This window comes from Aquila chrysaetos, chromosome 24 (assembly GCF_900496995.4).
Source record: "Aquila chrysaetos chrysaetos chromosome 24, bAquChr1.4, whole genome shotgun sequence".
In the NCBI taxonomy this organism is placed as follows: domain Eukaryota; kingdom Metazoa; phylum Chordata; class Aves; order Accipitriformes; family Accipitridae; genus Aquila; species Aquila chrysaetos.
The window spans coordinates 11,444,774-11,466,794 of NC_044027.1; the positions used below are offsets into that span (position 1 = coordinate 11,444,774).

The 22,021-nt window shown below is 42.4% G+C and overlaps 1 protein-coding gene across 1 annotated transcript in view; it reads left to right on the forward strand.

The window, feature by feature from the left end:
- Nucleotides 1-22,021, forward strand: part of PAPPA (pappalysin 1) — a 181,704-nt gene that overhangs the window by 42,557 nt on the left and 117,126 nt on the right. The window contains exons 3-5 of the mRNA XM_030000700.1: nt 10,483-10,628; nt 15,153-15,446; nt 19,515-19,707. Of these exons, the coding sequence (XP_029856560.1) occupies nt 10,483-10,628; nt 15,153-15,446; nt 19,515-19,707 (633 nt within the window). The remainder of the gene's footprint in view (nt 1-10,482; nt 10,629-15,152; nt 15,447-19,514; nt 19,708-22,021) is intronic.

Genomic DNA, 22,021 nt, shown 5'->3' on the forward strand with positions numbered 1-22,021 from the left:
GTGGCACGGGGTTTATGTGCAGGGAGGATTAGTGTCAAAAAGTGAGATGAAAGGAGCAAAGAATTTGATCTTGTTCTTTTTTCATCCTGCATTTTTCACTGTGTGTTAATTGGGGAAGATACTGAAGGACCAGCCCCTTAAAGTCCCAGCTGCACACCCCAGCAGGGACGGTGCCATGTGTCACCCTTCTGCAGGAGCTGTGAGTAATTGCAATCTAACTGTGAGGACCCCAAGGCCATAATGCTCCCTACCCTGACCTGTGTTTGGCTTCCTAAAAATCCCAAATATTCCCACAGCAGGTGACCCATTGGAGCCCACCCAGGCAGGGTCCTGACCCATCCTGCCTACTGCAAGGGCAGATGGCACAGGTAGATGGAGCCCAGGACAGAGCACTATCCAGGCAGTAGGGTAACCACATGCTTTCCATCGACTCTAAAGAGGGGACACAAAGCATTTCCCAGCACTCCAGAAGTGCCAAAACTTGGGTCACTCCAACAGCGACTCCCAAAGGTCCCACCAGCAAGGCACTTGTTTGGGCAGGCTGCAAATGTGACCTCAAGCCTGACCCCACAGCCACTAGGATGGAGATGAGAAAGACAGGCTGGAGTTGAATATTAGTAGTGGAAATTGTTAGACAACTTTAATATAGAGAGTTGCTATGAGCTACTTGTATAATTAAAGAAAATTCTGTGTCAAAGCTTCAAGTTTCCTCTTGATCTCTAACTTCCAGTCTGATTAACAGAGGCTCTACCTACCTCTTGACCTGATTCAAAGGAGTGATGACAGGCTGCATTCCTGGTCTCTGGTGCTTTTCATAAAAAAATCAGGTTTGTTCTGGTGACTGAAACCAAAATGTCCTTTACTTGAACTATTGTGCAGTGTGCTATGCACGTATCTGTTGGTTGTTCTTGGAAGCTTTGGGATGAGAGGTGGTATGTAAATGCCAAATATTATTAGAATGGTGGCTGCTCACTCATTCAAAGCAGAGCCCTGGTTCCACAAGAAAATCTGTTTGTGAAGTAAATGTGCTACATTGTCTTCAGAAACAGTGAAGCGGACGGATTCAGGAAGGACCAGCTTATTGTAGGGAGCTCTGACTTCCCATCTGCTGAGCACCGGACCTTTAGGACTTTTTTGGAGATTGTAAAATAGGAGTAAAAGATTGTAAAATAAGAGCGAAGGCTTGTAAAAGATGATTAGTGGCCACCAGAAAACTTAAAGGATCAGTAACACAAGCCACCACTTATTTAAAAGAAAGGTGATCCATATTATCGCAGAACATAGGCTCAAGAGATCGAGTTTCTAATCCTAGCTGTCACACTGAATGATTTTGTTACTTTGAACAAATTATTGTATTTCTCTACCTCAATTTTCCCATTCGGAAGACAAGGAAAATTATTCCATTTGCCGATTTCATGGCTTCTTCAATCATGGTAAAATTTCTTGAGGGGAGGCCCAGCGCAAGGGTCCTTGTCCCACTTGAGTATCACTTAAGCCCTTGGACAGCATTTGGAGCGGTGCAGAGGGCTTGTGTCAGGGCTTTGACCAGAGTGGAATTTTTCTCTTCATGTTTAGGAAGCATTTTGAGGCCCAGAGGGGAAGCACTGTGGAAGTGCCAAGCAGTATAACTGATGGTTAAAATAGCCTAAAATATGTATATACCTTCCTATACTGATTTAAATTCTTGAGTATACGTGAATGAGGTTTGCTGCAGCCAAAAGGGGTTTTCGGAAAAGCAGCAAAGGAAATCTGTTTTAACAGACCGGGTTCCTGAAAATATCCTTACGCCACTTCTTTCTTTATCGTTTGACTTTTCTCCTTGTTACAATGGTTCAGCCTGTAGAGTCTGGAAAAACATCAGGGTAACCAGGGCAGAGGGAATATCAGATAGAGATGAGGGATGGATAAGAGACAAATTACAGTACATTTCTCATGGGTCATTTGGCTCTAGTCTTGAAAAGGAGAGAGAAAAAAAAATCCCAAAGTAGTAAAAGAAAGAAAAAGAGACAACCAAAACAAATAAACCTGCCAGTGTTGCTGATTTCAAAGGCCTGTGAAATGTGCATATATGCTTCATAATGCTTTGCTGTTTTAAAGAGATGTGTCTTGAAATGTTCCATGCTTTAATCCTACTCACTGTCTCAGAAGTTAATTGTACAGTAAGATCACAATTCTCTTTGCCAAGGCTTTCCCTTTGTTTTCTTTTTTCTTCCTGCAAGTTGGCCAGCCAGCATATCTTTTCCTAGTTCTGTGTAGTTGGTTAGCATAATTATTTTTTATGGTCGTGCAAGGAAACGGGTCTTTTCAGTTCTTGCTGCACGAGTGAACTCAAATGTTGCTCAGCTCTTGGACATAGACCTTTCAATTGAAGGAGACTGGGTGATCACATATTTATGCTCTGTAGCACTGCAACTCTTTATAAACCTACATAAAGGTTATATAAAGTTGGGGTCTCTGGTATAAGCAGTAGGCAGTAAAGCCTGGGAGGATAAAGGGAGAGAGGGAACAAATAATTTTATGTACATTAACAACCACCCCAAACTTTTGCCCAGAGCTCAGACAGAACATGTTTGACGTTTGAACATTTTTACATCATCTTTTTCTCTATTCTTTTTCCCTGAGCCTCTACTCTTTCTTATCCTGGCCAGAACCAGCAGCAAAAGTGCCGGGGGCGGGAGGGGGGGGGGAGAAAAAAAATCTGTTTTCACTGTATTTCTGAATCTCAGCCCAAGTTTGTGAAGGATTTGGCAAGGATTTACAAACCTTTGAGAGAATCTGTGTGGAGATCTGAGGAAACCCGCCTCCCTCCTTAAAAAAGCAAGTTGCGTTGGCCAGAAATTGGGCAAAAATTGGTCGTTTCAACGGAGGTTTCCTTTGAGATTTTGGATTTGAACCTGAAGCTGCACTTTGAGAATCAAACTTTGCTCTGACTAACTCTAGATTTACACTGGAGCAAATACATCACAGTCAGAGCTGATACTCGTGTGCAGCCCACTGAGAACAGAAGTTGGCTCAAAGTGCAAGCTCACATGAACCAAACCAAAAGAGGACCCAGAGCTAGGTTTGGAGTAGTCTGACCATCAGGTTTATTCCAACCCGTTGCTGTGGTTCAGCCTGCTAAGTAGATACTGCATTTACAATATCCAGAAGTTATCTATACGGAATTGCATGAAATAAAGCTGTATCGTTTATTAGAGGTCTTTTATGAGAAAGTCAGATAGGGCTGAGCAGAGGTGCGCCATTAGGGTTCTATAGATGAAAATACTGATTTTTAGAACTTAGTAGCAAATAATTTCCTTTATGTATGGGGTGGTTTTTTTCCTTGCTGTCCTATAGACTTATAGTGCAAAATGTTACAGTAGAAATGTGCTTATTTCTAGGACTGTCCTGCTGGAAAGCCAGCATTTCAAAGCAAATGGAATGAAACTGATGACTTGACAGTTGTAAAAATTCCCTAGTTTTGACCAAGAAGCTGCTCTCAGTCTGTTGCAGGATAAGGAAAACCCAGACCCAAAGGATCCCCCTATTTTACACAGGAAAACTCTTATTTTCTATCTATAATTTTCTTTTTAGTAATTTTTTGTTTTCATAGAGTGAGTAAAGCCTAAGTCACTAGCATAATGGTAGAATTAATTCAGTTTGGAAAAGAGGGCACCATAGGATCAACGAACACGCAGACTTTTGTAGCCATGTGGGCTTTCATTTTGTAATATGTGTTGCTTAGGGTCAGTCTTAATCATAGGACCTGCCACTGATTTAAAAAATCCTCGTCCACCTTTAACCAGCTAACCTGAATGCATTAGCAGTGTCACAGAGAGTGATACAGAGTTCAGCACAGACTACCAAACCTACCCAAGAAGCTGGGTTTATATTCGAACAGTTATTCTAAGTGTCTTTTCTTGGATCCTTATCATTATTATTTTTTTTGCCAAAAAATTCCTCCTTTCTTGTAATGGGAGATCAGATTTGGGGGCTGTAGAGGACATTTTGCTGCAGTGGATAAACCAAAATTCTTTAAAAGCTGCCAAGCTTACATGTGCTGACAGTGCTGGCAATTTATACTTGTGGACATGACCTAGTGAATGCCTGGTTTGGATGCGGTCGGAATTACAGTTACACATTTGGATTTCAGTGTGAACACAGGCAGTGATCTGGATCTAAATTGGGACCTGAAGCCTTTCACTTGTAATAATCTGGCTCCACTCTATTTCAGGCTCTGTCCCAATCACTGAAAGATTTATACCTTTATCAATAAATTATCATGACTTTTACTACACTTACACCAGTGTCTTAAATTAACACTAAACTAAATGTAGATGAGGCACGCTTCCTGCTTCACATGATTTATGGCAATCCGTCTGAAACGAGGAGCAAAATTAAATTTGCCGGCAAAGGCAGATCTTTAACATCAGGTCAGACAAAAATTTTATTGCAATTCCACTGCTAGAGAGAGTTTGTAGGTTGCCTTTTTTTGTTCAGGTTTTTGATAGACCTGTAGCACTTTAGGCAAAAAAGAAGAAAAAAATGTTAGAAATGTTTGTAGGTCTGAAATCTCTACTGTGTACTTTATGTCAGGTTGGAGGTGATAGACAGGATAAATGTAGCAGTTACATGGCACTGATAAGCTCTCAGCTTGAGGACTGTGTCTTCTTTTGATGACCTGCCTTTGAGAAAGATGTGGAGAGTGCAGATGAGAGCATCAGAAATGACCAGAGGTCTTAAAAAATATAACCAGTGGGGAGAGGCTGAAGAAATAAGGTGGTTTTAGCCTAAAAATGAGATGGTTTACAGGAGATACAATAAGCTTTCAAATAAGTAATAGGTTTGGTAAAGCAGAAGGGTATCATCTAATCTCCTTGTCTGTGGGGAATGGCATAAATAGTCATGCATATCTGTTGCAGCAAAAAGGATTCAGGTAGACCTTCAGAAAAACTTCCTGACCATAAAGGTATTGAAACATGGGCTGCAGGTTGCTGGGGCAGTGGCAGAGTCCTTGTCATGTGTGGTCTTAAGTATGAGCTAGATAAAAATCGGCTTAGCGTGACATATAGAGATGCCCCTGCTTTGGAGTGGAGGGCTGGCAGTGATGGTCTCTGGACATCCTTTCCAGACTTGTTTTTCTGTGACTCTATGACAGAAGACAAAAGGCAGCTTATACGCTGGCATCAATACTGTGTCTCCAAAAGGAAAGTTCCATGTCTAACCACCCAAGACTGAGAAATCACAGGGGGAAAAGCTAAATTACAATTGTGCGCGTCTGCCAAATGGCCCCATTTCAAGGTCAGCTTTCAGTGCTGTTGAAGTCATGGCTCTTGCCATTATCTTCAGGAAGAACATCATTTATCTCAAAACCGTCCTTGCTGTTCACTGGAGATATTGAAAATCTCTAGGTGGACACTGCACCCCAAAATCTTGGGCCCCCATATTGCTTGAAAAAGTGGGATGGACAGTTGGTAAGTGTCTGCCCACACACCGACTTCTGTGGTCTTTGCTGCTCTAATGAGTTAGTGTCAATCTTAGGGCCGAGATCAGAGCTGGAGGGACAAAGGGAACACCACTGAGACATATCAGCCACACCATGTTGGGAACCACACCTGGATCTGTCACAGGCTGCTGGCGAGTGTTGCCAGGGCTGTCCAGAAAAGCTTTCTTTTTGTCTGCTAAACTGTATACCATGGTTTAACCTGAGCTGACAGCTCTTTTGAGAGCACCAAATGAAAGTGGAAACAAGGAGTCTTAGGAAGGAGAGTGATGTACTGGGTCCCTGTGATTCCAGCAGATTTACTCTGTCCTGCCATATGCTGAACCCACTAGGTAAAGGATAGGACATTGTATGTCAAGAGATAAAATGGAGACTTTTGGAGGCTGACTTCCCCATTCAGAAGATGCTGGCGGTTTTGGGTTTTTGTTTGTTTGTTTGTTTCAGATGATGAAATGCAGTGCCTTTTATTCCTAACAAACTCGTCAGTCAGATGGAGACCATACTCCATAGTGAGCAGATAGCAAAGTTCCTGCTCTGTGTTTGGGTGGGGTCTTGCACATAATCCCTTAAGTACCCTGTTTGTTTTCTTGCTGTAAAGCGACACTTGTCTTTGAAGGAAAAAAAACAAAACAAAGTCAAATAGAGAATAACTCAGAGCAAACAGTAGAAAACGTTTCCTGACAATAAGGGCTGGAAGGCTCTCTGTTCCTTGCAAAAACAACCACGAGTGCAAGAGGCTGCACCCCAGCCGCATTAGGGAAACACAGGAAAGCCATTCTCTGACCTGGAAGAAAATGGGGGAGGAAGAGTTTCCAACCCAGTTACAAAACTGCTCGACTCTAGTCACCAAGGCTACGATTTTTAATACGATTAGACCTGATACCAGCCAAGTTTAAAAGCCATTGTCAAATGTGTTTGTAGCTAAGCGGCAGAGATTTGTGGCTGGATTTGGCTTTGGACCTGAGGGCCAGCAGAAGGGAGCTCCTCGCGGTGGCCCCTGTGGGCAGGTGGGGCTGCTGGCTGGGGGCTTCACCTCGCTGCCTGGGGACAAGTCCTGCTGCAGTGAAGCCACAACCCAAATGGACAGGAAACCAGGGCTTGACAGATGAGACAGGCACGGGGATAATGGCTCGTGTGACCGATGGGGCAGGCTGCGTGGCGGGTTGGGCGGTCGCGAGACACTGCTGGATGAGCTAAAGATTCCATTAGACTGAAACTGGAGCACCGTACGGGATACATATTACTGATTGAGGTCTGGTGCTTACTGGGTAAGGGCAAGCTGCTGTACAGTACAGTTTCAGAGGGCTATTTACACTGCTGTGGAGCAAAAAAGAAAACTGAAGCTGTGCATTGGACAAATAAGTTGATGAAAAGATCTGGGTGGGAACGTGCACATTGCCTGATATGATTTGGTGTCCTAAATGGCCTTAAACAGCCCATAGAATTTCTATGTCTAAACCAGATTCCAGACCTTTTATGATGCACTAATAGGCTCATTAGGCTTTCTTGAGCAAGGCACGCTCACAGCATCATATGTTTTTTCCATTACAGGAATTACACGTGTTTTGTTGTGCTTTGGGTTTTGTTTTGTTTTCCACATAGGCTTGCCCTGACAGTTCCCCCATTCAGGTTTATATTGGAGGTACCATCTCGAGCCAATGAATTTTATGAAATATGTTGCTGGCACTCACGGAGAGATGCATAAAGGAAATATTCTAATGACAGTTGGAAAGGCTTTGATCCCTTTCCAAGACTGCACTCATGTCTTTGAAATGCGAGTTTGGCAGTTCTGGAAAGGCTGGGCTTTTTGGCTCTCTTTGGCACGAGCCCATGTGACAGACATTATGTCCTCTATCAGGGGACCCACATAACCTTGAGAAGTGTAAGCAACGCTCGCAGATTGCGTTGGGTCAGATAGTCTGGGCTGATAACAAAGCAGCCGCAGCAGCAGGGGGGAGTCAGCCTAGTCCAACACAATAACTGAAAACTGTTTTGACCTGGTAACTGTTGGGTCTGCTGCCTGCGGCTACGTAGTTGGACATGAACTGCAAAAGTAGTTAATTTATGTCTCCTTGAGTGTAGGAATGTGGTGATGATGGATAGGGATGGGAGGTTATTAGAAACATGGGGAGGAAGGAGAGGATGGAATTCCAGCTCGTGTTTTTATCTCTTACACACACACACACACACACACACACACACAGGTTCCTTTGCATACATACTCTTGGCTGTCTTGCATGTGTGCACAATCCAAACCCTTGCTTACACACTCACACCCCTGTTCATGCACGCACATGCAGGCACATGTTCACACACTTACAAGGGATTTGCCTGAGCTAAATGCTTGAGCATGTTTATGTGTTGGGGGTTGCTGACTGCTTTTACAAAGGGGTTTTGCATTTACTTCCTCCCAAGCATGATCTGTTTACACCTATTCCTTTGCAGACCCTTTGCTAAAAATTCTCTTAGCATTCTGTTCTTACACCATTTGATCCTTGAGGTCCCTTCCAACCTGGTGTTCTATGATTCTGCTCATTTTCAGACTTCTGTTGGCTAGCAGAGAAGTAGCAGTCAGAGAACTACTACAAAACCAAGTCCAATTGACTTAGTACGGTGGATTCACGTAAGACATGAGTTCAGTCTTGGTGATGCACTGACATCACTGGCCAATTAGTTAAATGCTGTCTGCTCTGGATGTTGTCTGCAGTAATAATCCATGTACGAAACAGCCTGGATGTTGAAGCACATAGCCTGTATGCAAGAGACAGCGCGATTCTGGCCATGCACTGAGGATATAAATGGGGATTGGATTTTGTAAACAATAAGCAAAGAGACAGCTAAGAATAAAGAAATATTAGTTTAGATTATTTGAAACCATAAGAGAAGAGCGAGTATAAAAATGGTAATCTCAGGAGGGGAGTTTGATTATAGTTACTCCTACAGGGATTTGCATAGGCCATAAAGCATCTGCATCCAGAGTCAACAACTTCAGTCTCAATACAGACAGTGGGCCTTTCCTTCCCACTGTGATACAAAACACACAAACGTTTTTCTACTTAGAGGTACTCAGTGCTTCTGTTTCTGTCCTTTTCTCTCTTGCATGAAGTATCACATCACTCCCACATTCTCTTTTACACTTTTGCTCACTCTCTTTTACTGATGCTGCCATACGTGCAGACATACACATCGTCCCCTTCACATGCACTCATCCTCCGTCACATATTCCCCTGATGCATTTACATTTTCATTTGGAAATGCATATAAGCTCTCATATAATTTCAAACTATTGCTTGTGGACGTGTATAAGTATGAGCCCATGTTTGGAAAAGATGTTTTCAAATGCACAAAAAAGATCCTGGAAATAGATTATGCACTGTCTCAGAACATTGTGCGGATACATGCAGAACAAGCTGGAGGAGCTAAGGGGAAGATCTGCGTATTTTCCATAGATGTGTTGGGAACAGGGGAGAGATGAGAAATGTGTAAAGGGTCACAGTGCTGACCTGTCCTTCAGGATGTCATCCACATTTGATTGGAAGATAAACACTGTATGGAATGGAAACATACCCTTCCACTGGTGTCCCCAAAGAGCACGTCTTCCTCCATGAGTCAGCGAGGGCCTGGGGACACCCAGCCGTGAACTATTTTGGAGGCAATGACTTCAGCAAGTGGCAGGGGAAGCTATTGTGGAAATATGAATGTGTTTTCCACTGGGGAGTCCTCCAGGGAAGGACAGAAAGATCTTGGTGCTGAGCCAACTCCCCTATTTTTTTCTTCACCCTTCTGGGAACGAAAGCCTTGCAAAGTATGCAAGGAACCCTACTTACTGAATGTGTGTTTGGTTTGTGAGAGTTACGTGAGCCCTATACACACCCATACACATAGGGAAAGGGGGACTTTAGGAAGCAGGAATCAACCTGCTCAAGACCATCATGGTGTCCTTTCCTTACAAGCTAGTCAACCATGCTTGACTCAGTGAGATATCTCTCTCTGTTGTTTCCACATGTCAAGTGAAGATAGTACAACTTATCCGTGGTTTAGATCTTGTGTTAGCGCAACACTTTATTATCAGAAGACAATGTGAGCTAGAAACGGAGAACCAATGGGTTTACTCTTATGCTTCACTTTCTCTAGCTTTATTTTGAGTTAGAGCATCATGGTGCCACTGAAAGCAGTGTGGCATCATGGTACACACTTTGGCAAGTAGCTCCTGTATTCCAGTATTGATAAAGTCTACTCCTTTAGAGGAGTGCAAAAAGTACTTCCAACAGCCATCAAGCCTAAGAGATTGGCTTTGCTTCCCTGCAAGCAGATTGCTCTGTAACCTTCAGACATCCCAAAAGTTATGAAGATTCGTTGCTCACCTGGGAGGGGCCGGGACCTAAGGAGCCTTAGGAATTCACGTCATGGTATGGTATCGGTCCTGCAGAGATCTCTTGCAAGGAGATCTCTTGGCATAACTTTGCTTGCTGGAAATAGCAATTCCCAAACAACCACCCTATGTTAGGGTTGGACTGTGTGCATCTCAGCACAGGTGACTGCCACTGGTGCTAAAGGAGTAACTTTGTGAGCTGGTGTTAGTTGTTGCACCAGCCTGAAGATGTGAAACTTGTTATTGTGAAGGAAAATTAGAGGTAACAATAATAAACAGCTTAGAGGAAATGTGCAAGGTAACTGCTGATATAAAAAGATTTACTGACCACAATACATCGTTAATTACATTCATAATAAATAGATTCCTATACTTATCTTAGGAATATGGACAGCTTTATGTATTTACCTTGGATTTTGTGGCCTTCGTTAATCAATGGCCTGAAGTCCTTAGATGAGATTCGCTATATGAATGGAAGTAATTGAAGTTTGGGAGTGGGTTATTAAAATATTTCAGGTGACTGATACGCAGGATATTGTAAGATCTCAGCCTGGATTGCAGCACTTCTTCAATACTTTGTTGCTTTTTGTGTCACCTTTAGAAAAAAAAGGCTTTTCTTTTTCTACAGAGCATACTTAGATGTCAATGAACTAAAGAACATACTCAAACTGGATGGATCCACACACCTCAACATCTTCTTTGCCAATTCCTCCGAGGAAGAGCTGGCTGGAGTGGCAACTTGGCCCTGGGACAAGGAAGCCTTGATGCATCTAGGTGAGTGATAAAGATGTTTCTTCTTTGTAAAGCATTCTTTTGAGGCGCTAAGAAGGAAAGACAAATATGCTTTAAGCTCTGTTCTGATTTCTTATCATTCCTCTAATATATAGTCAGGGGAAAAAAAGTATTTCACGATTCCCAGATACTGGCTCACAACCAGGAAAATATTAGGTTATAAACCCAAAGCACATTATGGTATTTGTAGATGATGTCAAGCTGAAAGTATTTCACCTTTTAAGTGAAGCTACTTTACAGGGCATTCACTCCATGGGAGCACTTTGCGAAGAAGATTGGGGGGGATAGGTGCAGGGGTGCTAGACAGAAGTGAATTTTTAACCTTAGCCTTTTAAGTTCTGATCCTTAGTTCGTTACTTAGTAAGTGTTCAATTAATTTTCCTCACAGACTGTAGTTAAAATTTGTTGCTATTTTTCTCTACCAATGTGCAAAAGAGCAAACTGCTGAGAGATTGTATTTCTAATGTTCATTTGAGTGGAACTGGAAAGAGTTCACTATCCTGCAGATTGCCCTGCATGTTTCATAACTAGGTTGCTGCGTATGGCTGCTGGAACCCAGGGATCCAGATGAAGCTGTGCAACCTCCCAAATGACTCATTGCCCTGATACCTGTAGTGCCACTGGATCTGTGTTCCTTGCAAAATGTCAGATGAGCCTCAAAAGGTTCAGAAGGCACCGACTGAGTTTGTATGTACTTCTCTTAACTGCACAAACCTCCCTCGGGCTGCACACTTGATCTGGTCATCTTACAAGAGCAGGGTTTCTCACAAGTTTTCTAGATATTTCTCCAGCTTGTCCGGACCTTCCTAGGCTGGAAGTGAAGTCCAGATTCAGCCAAGTTCAGTCTTTGTGAAAGGCTGTTTCAGCCAGTTTTTATATTACCCAACCCCACGTTGAGCAAAACAAAAAAGACATGGCAAATGTAAACCTCAACAAGAAGAGCAAAATACAGTGTTTATTATTCTAAAGCATACTATGAGAGCTGAATTACAACTGAAGCCATCAGTCAGGGAGGCTTTTCCATGTTCAAAAATACATTACCCCAAAACCTAGATATTAACATCTCTTTATAGTCACCTGTCTCCATAGCTGAGAGAGGCTCCATGGTCAGACCAAGAAGTTGGAGCTGGCTGCCCTACTTCAGTTAGTAAACATTTTATTACGACATCCAGCTCCGCAGCTGCTCTGAAAGAAGTGTGAGCAAACTTCCCTTCCCAGGGACTGGCACTGACACACATCCAGTCTCCTGCTGAGCTAGGCTGGAAGTGAAGCCATTTCCACTCTGACTTGCCTCCAGCCCCATCTCCATGGGCTCGTGCTGGCAGCACCCAAAACAGAAGATGCTGTAAACGCCTGCCAGTGAGCATTCCCCAGGGCAACATCTTCTGGCAAAACCAAAGGTAGATATTAACCCCAGCCTTGACTAGTGCCCACGCTGATGTGATTTCTATCACTTTGTAGTACCGCAACCCCCTACTCCTGCACTAGCCCCACAGTAACTCTGTTTGCTTCTGATTGTGCAACAGTATGGGTTGCTGGTGGGAAACATTAGCCCTCATGCCACTGCTGGAGTGAAATAAGGTTGCAGTATAGCTAATCCTTCCCTAAATGAGTATTTTCACAGCTTCCCTTGGTGTTGCCATGGGAGGGAGCAGAGAACAAGGGGAGAGCTCCAGAGTGCTGAGAAGAACCTTCTGCAAGAGGACTGGGGCTCGCCCAAAGCCCTGATGAGTTCTTCTGTCACTTCGTTAAGCTAATTGTCAACATCATGCCTGAGCAAAACAATTTAAATTCAGCCCCTACAGTGTATTGACAGAATTCATTGACCAAAAAAAATCTCACGAGAAAAAAAGACATTAGCCGACAGTTTAAAGTTGACTTGCAATGGAAAAAAGCAAAAATAAATAAATAATGGTCATAATTTCCTGTCATAATAGCCCTCCCAGACCTGTGCTTGGTCTGTAAGAATTCATCTTTAATCTTTTTTACTCTCTTCTATAAATCCAATATGTACTTAATAAAAAATATGAAATATGTCCTGTGGTGCAGATCTAAAGGCTGGGATAGAGATTGTCTGGGTGAGGGAGTTTATCTTTTCTGTAAAACTGCAATTGATTTAGATTCTTGACAGCTGTGAAAAATATAAATTTTCAACAAAGGCAAAAATAAAATCTCCCTCTCCAGCTGCCTCAGGCCTGTCCAGTGCCAGAACCATTTACCCAGCCTTTATTTTGAAGGCACGTCCTGCTGAGGAATTTCACCAATACTCCTGCCGTTGGAAAACAAACTCTGGAATTATCTTTGCGATGGAGCTCCCCACAAAATATACGAGGTTACTCTCTGGGTGTAAATGGCTCCACCTGTGTAGAGACCAAGCACCAGAGGAATCAGAGCATGTATTGTATAAAGGGGGAGAGAGGGATACAAGGAACATGGGGATTGCAGTGGCTGCATACTGGTAGGTTTGTATGTGATTAATTGGAATTGTGGAGAACTACTGTAAGGAACAGTTCAGTGCTGTGAAAAGGATGCGCAGATGCCACATATGGCATAATAGGCAAGATGTTGCAGTGTGATTGATTTTAGTCAATCTTTTGTGTCTGTATTTAAATTTTCAGTTCTTTAATACTATATATGTATTTGTACATGCCCATGTGACTCCTCTCCACTGCACGTGTGTAGTCACACATGCCCGTGCACAAAGGGAAAGTCTTTTCTCTATTGCTATTTTTGCACATGTCCTTGGGGGACATCCGATGTGGTCCTTCCTCTCTCTCTTCAGCATTGATAAAATTTCAGCTGGAATACTGTATTGTGTTTGGACACTGTACTTGGAGGAAAAGATGAGACAACTGGGAAGACCAAAGGAGAACAACAGTTGGGGAGGTCTAGAAAAAGGATTGAGCTACAAGGAAAGGTTGAACAGATTACAGTTACTCTGACTGAAGGAGAAGAGCCTAAAGTGGGGATGATGACAATCTCATAAAAGCTGATGAAAGGGGAGGAGAATCTTCTGTTCTTCATATCCGTCTGAGGCAGGACTTGAAGTCATGAACTTAAATTGCCAAAAAATCAATTCAGATTAGATGTGAGTTAAATCCTTGCAGCTGTAAGGATACTGAGTGCTGAAATTGATTGCTGGGGCAGTCATGTCATCAGGGGTTGTAAAGAGACGTTAGGGCAAGATGTGTGAGGGATGGTATAGTCCTAATTGGTCCTGCATTGTTTGAGAGTGGAATTTAGATGACTTCCTAAGATCTTCTCGGTCTTATTTTCCTCTAATTCTATGGTTATTGCAACCAAGTCTCCAGATAGATAAGAAGGAAGAGTCTATGTTGCTTCAGAACCTGGTGATCTCATCTTCCCTGCACTACAGTCACTGATAAAGTTCCCCCTGCCAAAACCTTTTCTGTCCTTATTGTCACTAAATTATTAGCATACCATATCCAAGATTTATTTTCCTGTTATAACTTTTACAGAGCAGTCTCCTGTTCTCATGGTAGGAAGTATACACAAACAGTTTTAAATAAAAGGCTTGGAAAAGTTGAGGTCAACAAAAATAAAGAAAATCTGAAGCGTATCATAAATCCAAAGGTATATCTAGCTGAGCTAAAAATATAATTCTTATGATTAATTCAATATACTGTAAAGCCTCACTAATTTACCATTTGCTTATCGATACATCCCGTGATTCATACAACAAAAAAAATCACCGTTGGTTTTCTTTGCGCACATTTAATAACCATGCAGTTCTTTTAGAATTATTATATTCCAGGATTTCATATTTTTTGACACATTAGGCTTATGCATATTCATTAGTGGACTGTGCAGTTCACATCAAACTAGGCTTGTCTGAGTATATGAACAGAGTGTGTTTCTGACGATTACTTCAAAGCTGTCTATATGATCAGAGCACACTCTGCAAAAACTGTTCCAGCCTTGGGTGTATTCTGTTTTCTTTGTCCAGCTATTAGTTTGCAAATATTGGTGCAACCTACTGCAATTTTTAGGGCATTTCAGAAGTTAATAGGCTTCTATTATATCTTTACCGTGTGGGATAATATACAGAGAGTGCTCCAGGTATGTTTTGTTTGACTCTTGGTATCAAATACATTGCTTACACTTATCTGGGCAGAATCATTCTTTTTAAGCACATTAAATTATTTGAAATTGCATAGTATCAAGTAATTGCATGTCGGATTTTTCTCTAGGTTAACAAACCAAATTGAGCATATTCAGTTGAAAGACCGATTGTCACTGTGGTTTTGGTTTAGGACGTTGGGCTTTGTCCCACGATTCCTCATCCTTAGAGCCCCAGATTAAAGGTGAGATTAAACCTTTCTCTGAGCAGGCAACGTGCCTGATTGTGCAAAAAGCAGTCTGTGCTCTAGAGGATCCGATGAACTGCCAGTGGATCTGCCCTTAGGATTGTCTTCCTTTCCCTTTCTCTTGCTGTTCTGAGGAAGACAAGGCAAATATAGAAGCTATTCTCTTTTCCTCTTGCAGGTGGTATTGTGCTGAATCCCTCCTTCTATGGAATCCCTGGCCACACGCACACAATGATCCATGAAATTGGGCACAGCCTGGGGCTCTATCACGTCTTCCGGGGAATCTCGGAGATCCTCTCCTGCAGTGATCCGTGCATGGAAACTGAGCCCTCCTTTGAGACTGGGGACCTCTGCAGTGACACCAACCCTGCTCCTAAGCACAAACTGTGTGGGGATCCTGGACCTGGCAATGACACATGCGGTTTTCACAGTTTCCTAAACACGCCGTTCAGTAACTTCATGAGCTACGCAGGTACTTGGGTTTCCTCGGTTTGCTGTTGGTGTCTGTGGCTGGGCAAGAGCAAAGAATAGCAGTATTACCTCTGATTTCTACAGTCCATTTCATACAGGGCTTTATGCTGACATGTGTGTCCATTGGTCTAGGACCAGGCTTGACAAGGGATCAAACTTGATGGCCTTAGGAATCCCTTCCAGTTCTTCTGTTTTTTCCCCAGTTTTCCCAAGTTTACATAGCTTCATGTGAATACCAGGCAGAAGGTTTGGGGGAGGGAAGAAATGAGATAAGCATTAAGAAAACAGCTTCTAAAGGCTCTACAGCAAATTTGACAACCTCTTTCCCTGGGATCTGGGTGCCTGATCTATGAGGTGTTCTTTGTAAAACACAAATTCAGAGATTGTTTACCCTCTCCCAAGGAGATATTGAATGTCAGATGAATATTGATACCACCAAGGCTGTAGGATAAAGGTGTGATAGGTAGACGTTTAATGAGACACTGCTCGTGCCTCCAGGTGTTCGTTCAAATACCATGTTTATTGTTTGATTTGGAGTCGCTGTGGTTCAGCTAGAATCACTCACATCTGAGTTTCATGATTAGAGTGTGAATACTGGGATAGTACCTGGATCAGGATTGCTCTTCTGGTCAAAGACTACCAGTGTGCTGTGCTGGTTTGTGCTGGGAGTGCAACTACAAAGGCTCCATACCAGTGCGGTAAAACCACCCCTCCAAGAGGAATAAGCTGCTTAAGCAAAAGCCTAATTTTGTAGTTATAACTCTGCAGGCTTCTGTAGGCACAGCTGTGTTGCTCAGGGGTGCTGGTTCATGGCATTCCTACCAGCAGAGCATAATGCAAAGAGGGCATGAGCTCCTGTGACCCTTGCCCATCGGACGAGGGTGGGGTGGGGTCCTTGCTGCACCCCTGGAAGTTCAAGGGGAGTTGAAGGATCCTCTCTTATTTCCCAGAAAGAACAAGGGATTCCTTGGCTCGTATTTCGCCTTATTTTGGGTCACAGGGTTTAGCCATGATGAAGGTCTGTGACATTGAGCTGACAGCATCAACAACATTTTAAAGGTGACCAATATACTTACAGCCACTGAAGGGCACCTTTATACTCCAGGCAAAAACACAGATTGCCCACTCAAAAGGTCATAGGAGTGCTTATTCTGTAATAAAACTGTAGAGAAGCAAAGTGTTTAATGTCATCTGGGGCACAGATTGAAATTATTTCTAACAAATGCTTTTATACCCTTCATGGCACTAGCTAAAAGTGTTGCTTAGTTTTCTCTTTATTTTTCTGTTTGTTTAGAGGGTGTTTTCAGGGACAAGCATACACGCACTGGGTCAGCTCCTCAACATGTTTTGCACTTTTGTCCATGCGGTAGGGCAGAAAGTCTTACTGCCTGATACAGCCTCCTGGTAACATCATACAAATAAGTCAGTGCCACTTCAGATGACAATATATCTCCACCAAATCTGCTTGTGTGTATGTGACAAGGGGTGGAGCATGTGTGTTTCAAAATGCTGAGGTCTCTTCTTCCAAAGAGAAGTTGCCTTGCCAATTCTCTCGAGAGATGAGACAGAGAGGCAGATGACAGAGATACCTATCTGCTATAGGGAGCTAAATATGTGCTGGTGTTCTGAGCAGAAACCTTTTCTTTTTTTCTTGAAAAATTAAGTGAAGCGACATGATAGGCATCTCTAGAGTTCATGCATGAATCTATTTGCTTTTCTGTTGTTGCCAGTGGAATAAAAATATATCAGGATATCAGATTGCTGTAGAAATACCTTTGAAACATCTAGGTTGAGGTCATGCAGCTCTAAACATTGCCTTTCTTTCCTTTCTGTTTTGCTGCTTGTATACAGCTTGATCATACTCTGTCTGTCTGTCTCTGTCTAACATCCTCTGTTCAGTTACCCCCAGCTCTGTAGCAAAGCACTGACTTAAAGGGTAACTTTTCTTTCTCTGAAATAACAAGTGATGATGTCCAGAAGATCGAGAAGTGTGAGAAATTTGACTTGTAAATTATTTTTACAAGTCCAAATAGCCATGGTGTTCCTGAATAAAAGGGTAAGTTAGTCTTTTAGACCACTCTCCATGAAATCAGCAGGAATTCTGCCTCTGTATTCTGTTGGAATAATCTTCACAGCAAAGACTCTTGAATTTCTCTAATTATTACTTCATCTGAGGATCCCGAACCTTTCTTGAAATCCAGTGATCACATGCAATACCCTTCTCCCTCACCTCTCCTCCCTTCCCCTTCCCAAGGGGACAGCATGTGCTGATGTTTAACAGATTGAGAATGCAGGTCATCTTTCTCCTGTGCCATTGTCTCACTGCTTTGTCCTATGTATATTTTATTGTTCCTTTATGATGGCTGTTAAAGGCCTTTGTCTCTTTCTGTGCTTCCGTGAAGAATATTTATGGCTTTTACAGCATGCTCAGGGATAGACCATCGATAATTATTGAGGAAATCCAGAGATGTCATATTAAAGCAGCTTTTTGCATACCCACAGGGATTTGTAGATATTTTCAAGCTGGTGGTGTCTATCTGCTGTGGATGTTTGATGAGAGGAGGTCCACTGCTCAGTGGAATTAGGAGAGACGCAGGAGAACATGTGAACTGACATGTCCTTACTGTGGTGGGACTGCATTTGGGGCTTTAGTTTGAGCAGGATCCCAACCAAAGCTGTCCCCTTTTGCTTGCATCTCAGGGAAGATGTGGTAAGGTTTTAAATTAGCCAGCGAATTCACGCTTTTCTTTAGAACAAATTCATATTTTTTCATTCCTCTTGAGTTCCACAGGGCTTGAAGACATCAGACCATCTAGTAACGCTATTACAATATTGAACTGCCAACATACACACATGCAAGCAACTCTCTGAACAGCCTTCAGTGACCTGCACCTTTCCCAGAAAAGTGTATTACTTGACCTGTGCAAAACCGTCATTGTTGTTTGTATCGCAGTAGCATGCAGAGGTCCCATCTGGGACTGAGCTTTACTGGGCAAGGAACTCTGCAGGCACATGTGAAGAAACACTCTGTGTTTTCAAGAGCTTTTCATCTGATGGGAAGAGTACCAGAAAAATGGTTAAAGTGCTAGCATCAAGTTCTTCAGCATAGTTTTTCTGGGTGACTCTGCACAACATATTTATTCCTTCTGTGATCTGCACAATAGAGAAATAATAATTTTCTACTTCTCCGGGGTGTTGTAGTTGTAAAGTTGTATGGTGTTCAGAGGGCACTAGATGCGTTCTTGTTGCCAAATCATGTTTGGGGAAATCAGATGAAATGAGAAATGCATATCTATGGGAAATTATCCAGCAAAATTATTTCTCCATTTTGAATGAAAAAGAAATTTGAAATATCAAAAATGTTTATGAAAAGTTCAGGAGAGGGTTAGAATCATAATGGTAATGGGGGAGATTTGCAACAGAAATAAAGTTATTTTACTGCACCAAAAATTGACATTTTTAATCAGTGCTTGTAACTATTTTCTTTTATATTGATCTTTCAGAACGTTTTTATTTGTTCATTAGAAAATTTAAGAACTTTAAAAAAATTATATATTTTTAAAATTCTGTGTTCTTTTAATCTAAGAAATTTGTCAAAGTCTATTGCACGCAGTTTGCATGAATCTCAGTCAATGCTTTATCCTAACACTAGCTGTCCTTTGCCCTTTTATCGTCTCTCAGAGATATTCTTTAAGACTTGAAATTCTTCTAAGGCCAGAGGTCCACTGGTAGCCCCAATTCTGACCAGAAGGTGCTGCACTGAGGCTTTTTCTTTCTTCACCTCCATGTGTCTCTGTCTCATCTAGGGATGATCTCTAGGTGCTTAGGTATCCCGGACCAGAGGGAGGGAACGTTTACTGATTTATTTTTTCCTCTTTAACTTTTGTTTCCTTTCACCTGCCTCCACAAGTGATGACTGCACTAATTTGTTCACAGGCCATTAACTTTTGAGTGCTGCGAGAACCTATCCCGGCCCTTGCAAAAAGCTGCCATTCAGTGGGTCGTAATTCTTTCTCTTGCTCCCACCTTATCTCCCGCGTGGTTGATGTGGCTTCTCTTTTAATTTCAGACGATGACTGCACCGACTCCTTCACGCCCAACCAAGTGGCCAGGATGCACTGCTACTTGGACCTCGTCTATCAGAGCTGGCAGCCCGCGAAGAAACCGGCTCCTATTGCAATTGCTCCCCAGATTGTTGCTCGGACCTCCACCTCAGTCACCCTGGAGTGGTTTCCACCCATTGATGGCCACTTCTTTGAAAGGTGATCACGCGCTGCTCTGTACTCTTGCACTGAATTGAATGGAAAGGGGAGAGTTAGGGGAACAACCCGGGGCCCCTCTCCAGGAGCACAGCTTTATCGTGCGCTGTGCTCAGTCTGGATTAAGGCTCTTTCCTAAATTGGTTCGTACTGAGGAGGTTATTGATCTGTTTTCTGCTCTTCCTTTCTCAGCCTGTAGCACTCAGTTGAGGGCCATTGATTTGCCATGTAAAGGGCAAATCTTTTTCCATATGTTATGGGAGGAATTTTCAATCAGTGATTCTGGCCCTGTGACTCCTGCTGTTACTGCTGCTCACAAATACCTGTGGGCTTCAGCTCTGCCTGCACGTTCCTCCCTCCTCCTCTTGCAAGTTTCCTTTGCAATTGCAAGGACAAAGTGAATCTTGTTTCTACTCCCATGACAACGTGGAGCTCATGGGCAGTGGAGTGTCACAGGGCAAGGAGGTGGCAGGGCTGGGGAGAGGGACAAATGCTGCCTCCTTCCCAGGGCTGCAGGTCTGAGATGGGAACCGAGCAAGGCAGAGTTGAAGACGTAAAACCCTGAATATCATTCGAGTGTCATCTTGCTGCACCCTGAGTAGAGCATGTAGGTCGGAGTATGTGTGTGTGTTCGTGTCTGATAGGCATGCAGATGTGTGGTACCAATAACGAAAAATTAAACGAAAGTAGGGCTCTGGATGAGAGTTGCACCTCATTGCAGTTCATAGCTGGAGCAACTCTGCCCCAGGATGACCTGAGCATCTGTGTAGTTCATCTAAATACTCTTACGTAGTGCTTGGATGAGCTGCAGGAGCTATGGGAGTCCTAGGAGAGAACTTCCTAAATGATTGGCCTTCTCGCATTACCGTTATCTCACCTTCCCTGTTTGCATTTCTTCTCCACTTTTTGCTTTGTTATTTTATAGAGAGCAAACTTCGCGTGTCCTTCAGGACTGTAGCAGTACGTATCACAGGAGGCCGAATTTACAAGCATATTAGCACCCAAAAAGCTGTCTCAGCACTGCTGCTTTGTTCAGTGAGAGCACCTTGAAAGCCACTGCCTCCATCAGGGATGAAACTCCTTCCAGCACTACTAGGACACCATGGCCGTTTCAGTGGCCAGCTTGCACTTTATCTAAGTAGGCAAATAGCTGTTGTTTTCTGCCCAGATGAGATTTTCCACCTTTATTGCAGATTAATACGGGGAAGGCAATCAAATCATATTACGAGTTGATAGAGAGGTCTTGTGCTCTGAACAGTGTTCGCTTTAATTGCAGTTTTGCAACTGAATCCCTTTATTACCTACGTGTGAAAAGGACTTATGTGAAGTTCTGAAAATTAATTCAGAATTTTTTAGCCCATAATCATTTTTAGGTAAATTAAGTTTCTCCAATTTAATTTAGATTTCAGAAGATACTTATCATGTGTTAAATAAATACCATCTGCCTTTTAAAACACATTGATGCAGAGTTAATTGTTATGTAACCAAATATGCCTTTATTACATATTTCTTATAACTCAATCAATATGTTCTTAATAACCCCTAGTTAGTTGCTTCTTAAATAACATACAGTGGATAGCTTGCTAAATCTGAAATTTCATAACAGAGTTATCATATGTTAAATAAATAGTGATTTTCTAGAAAAAAAAAGTCCTTTGGGTTTTCAAATCTGTGTGCTCAGTATTACTGAAGAGATTTAAAGAGACAGCCTCAAATACTTTGAGTCCAATTCCTTGTTAAAATGAGATTCCCAGTGCCAACAGATACAGAAATGTTGCTGTGACCATTTAAAAATGTCACTGAAATATATAAATGATCCTGTCTAAACCATGCTCAAATTTCTGATATATTAATCAAAACAAGGATGATAGTAGTATTATAGTGACTAATACTGGAAAACCTCACATGCTGAACTTCCAGTACCGATATGTCCAGCGCTGCTCGTTTAGAGATACATGCCTGTATCAATTTGTAAAATTGGGTCACTGTGCAAGACAAGTAGGAGGTAAAATTGGCCAAGTATAATCTTATCTGTGTGTGGGAATACTGTAAAACTTCGCAGATATTTTTACACAAAGTGCACACCATGGCCCAAATTTTACTTGCCTCACTTGAATGAATAAACTCATTCACTTCAATGGGACTATTCATGTAAAAAACAGAAGACTGATACTCAACTGCTGAGTGCCTTGGGCCTGGTTTCTAATGCACAGAGGCCCCTTCCATGCTGTTTTGACAGTGTAAAAGGGCCTTAAAAGGATGAATGGCTCTGGCTACATTAGCAAGTATTGTGGCCCAATATAAGTAGATCTCTAGC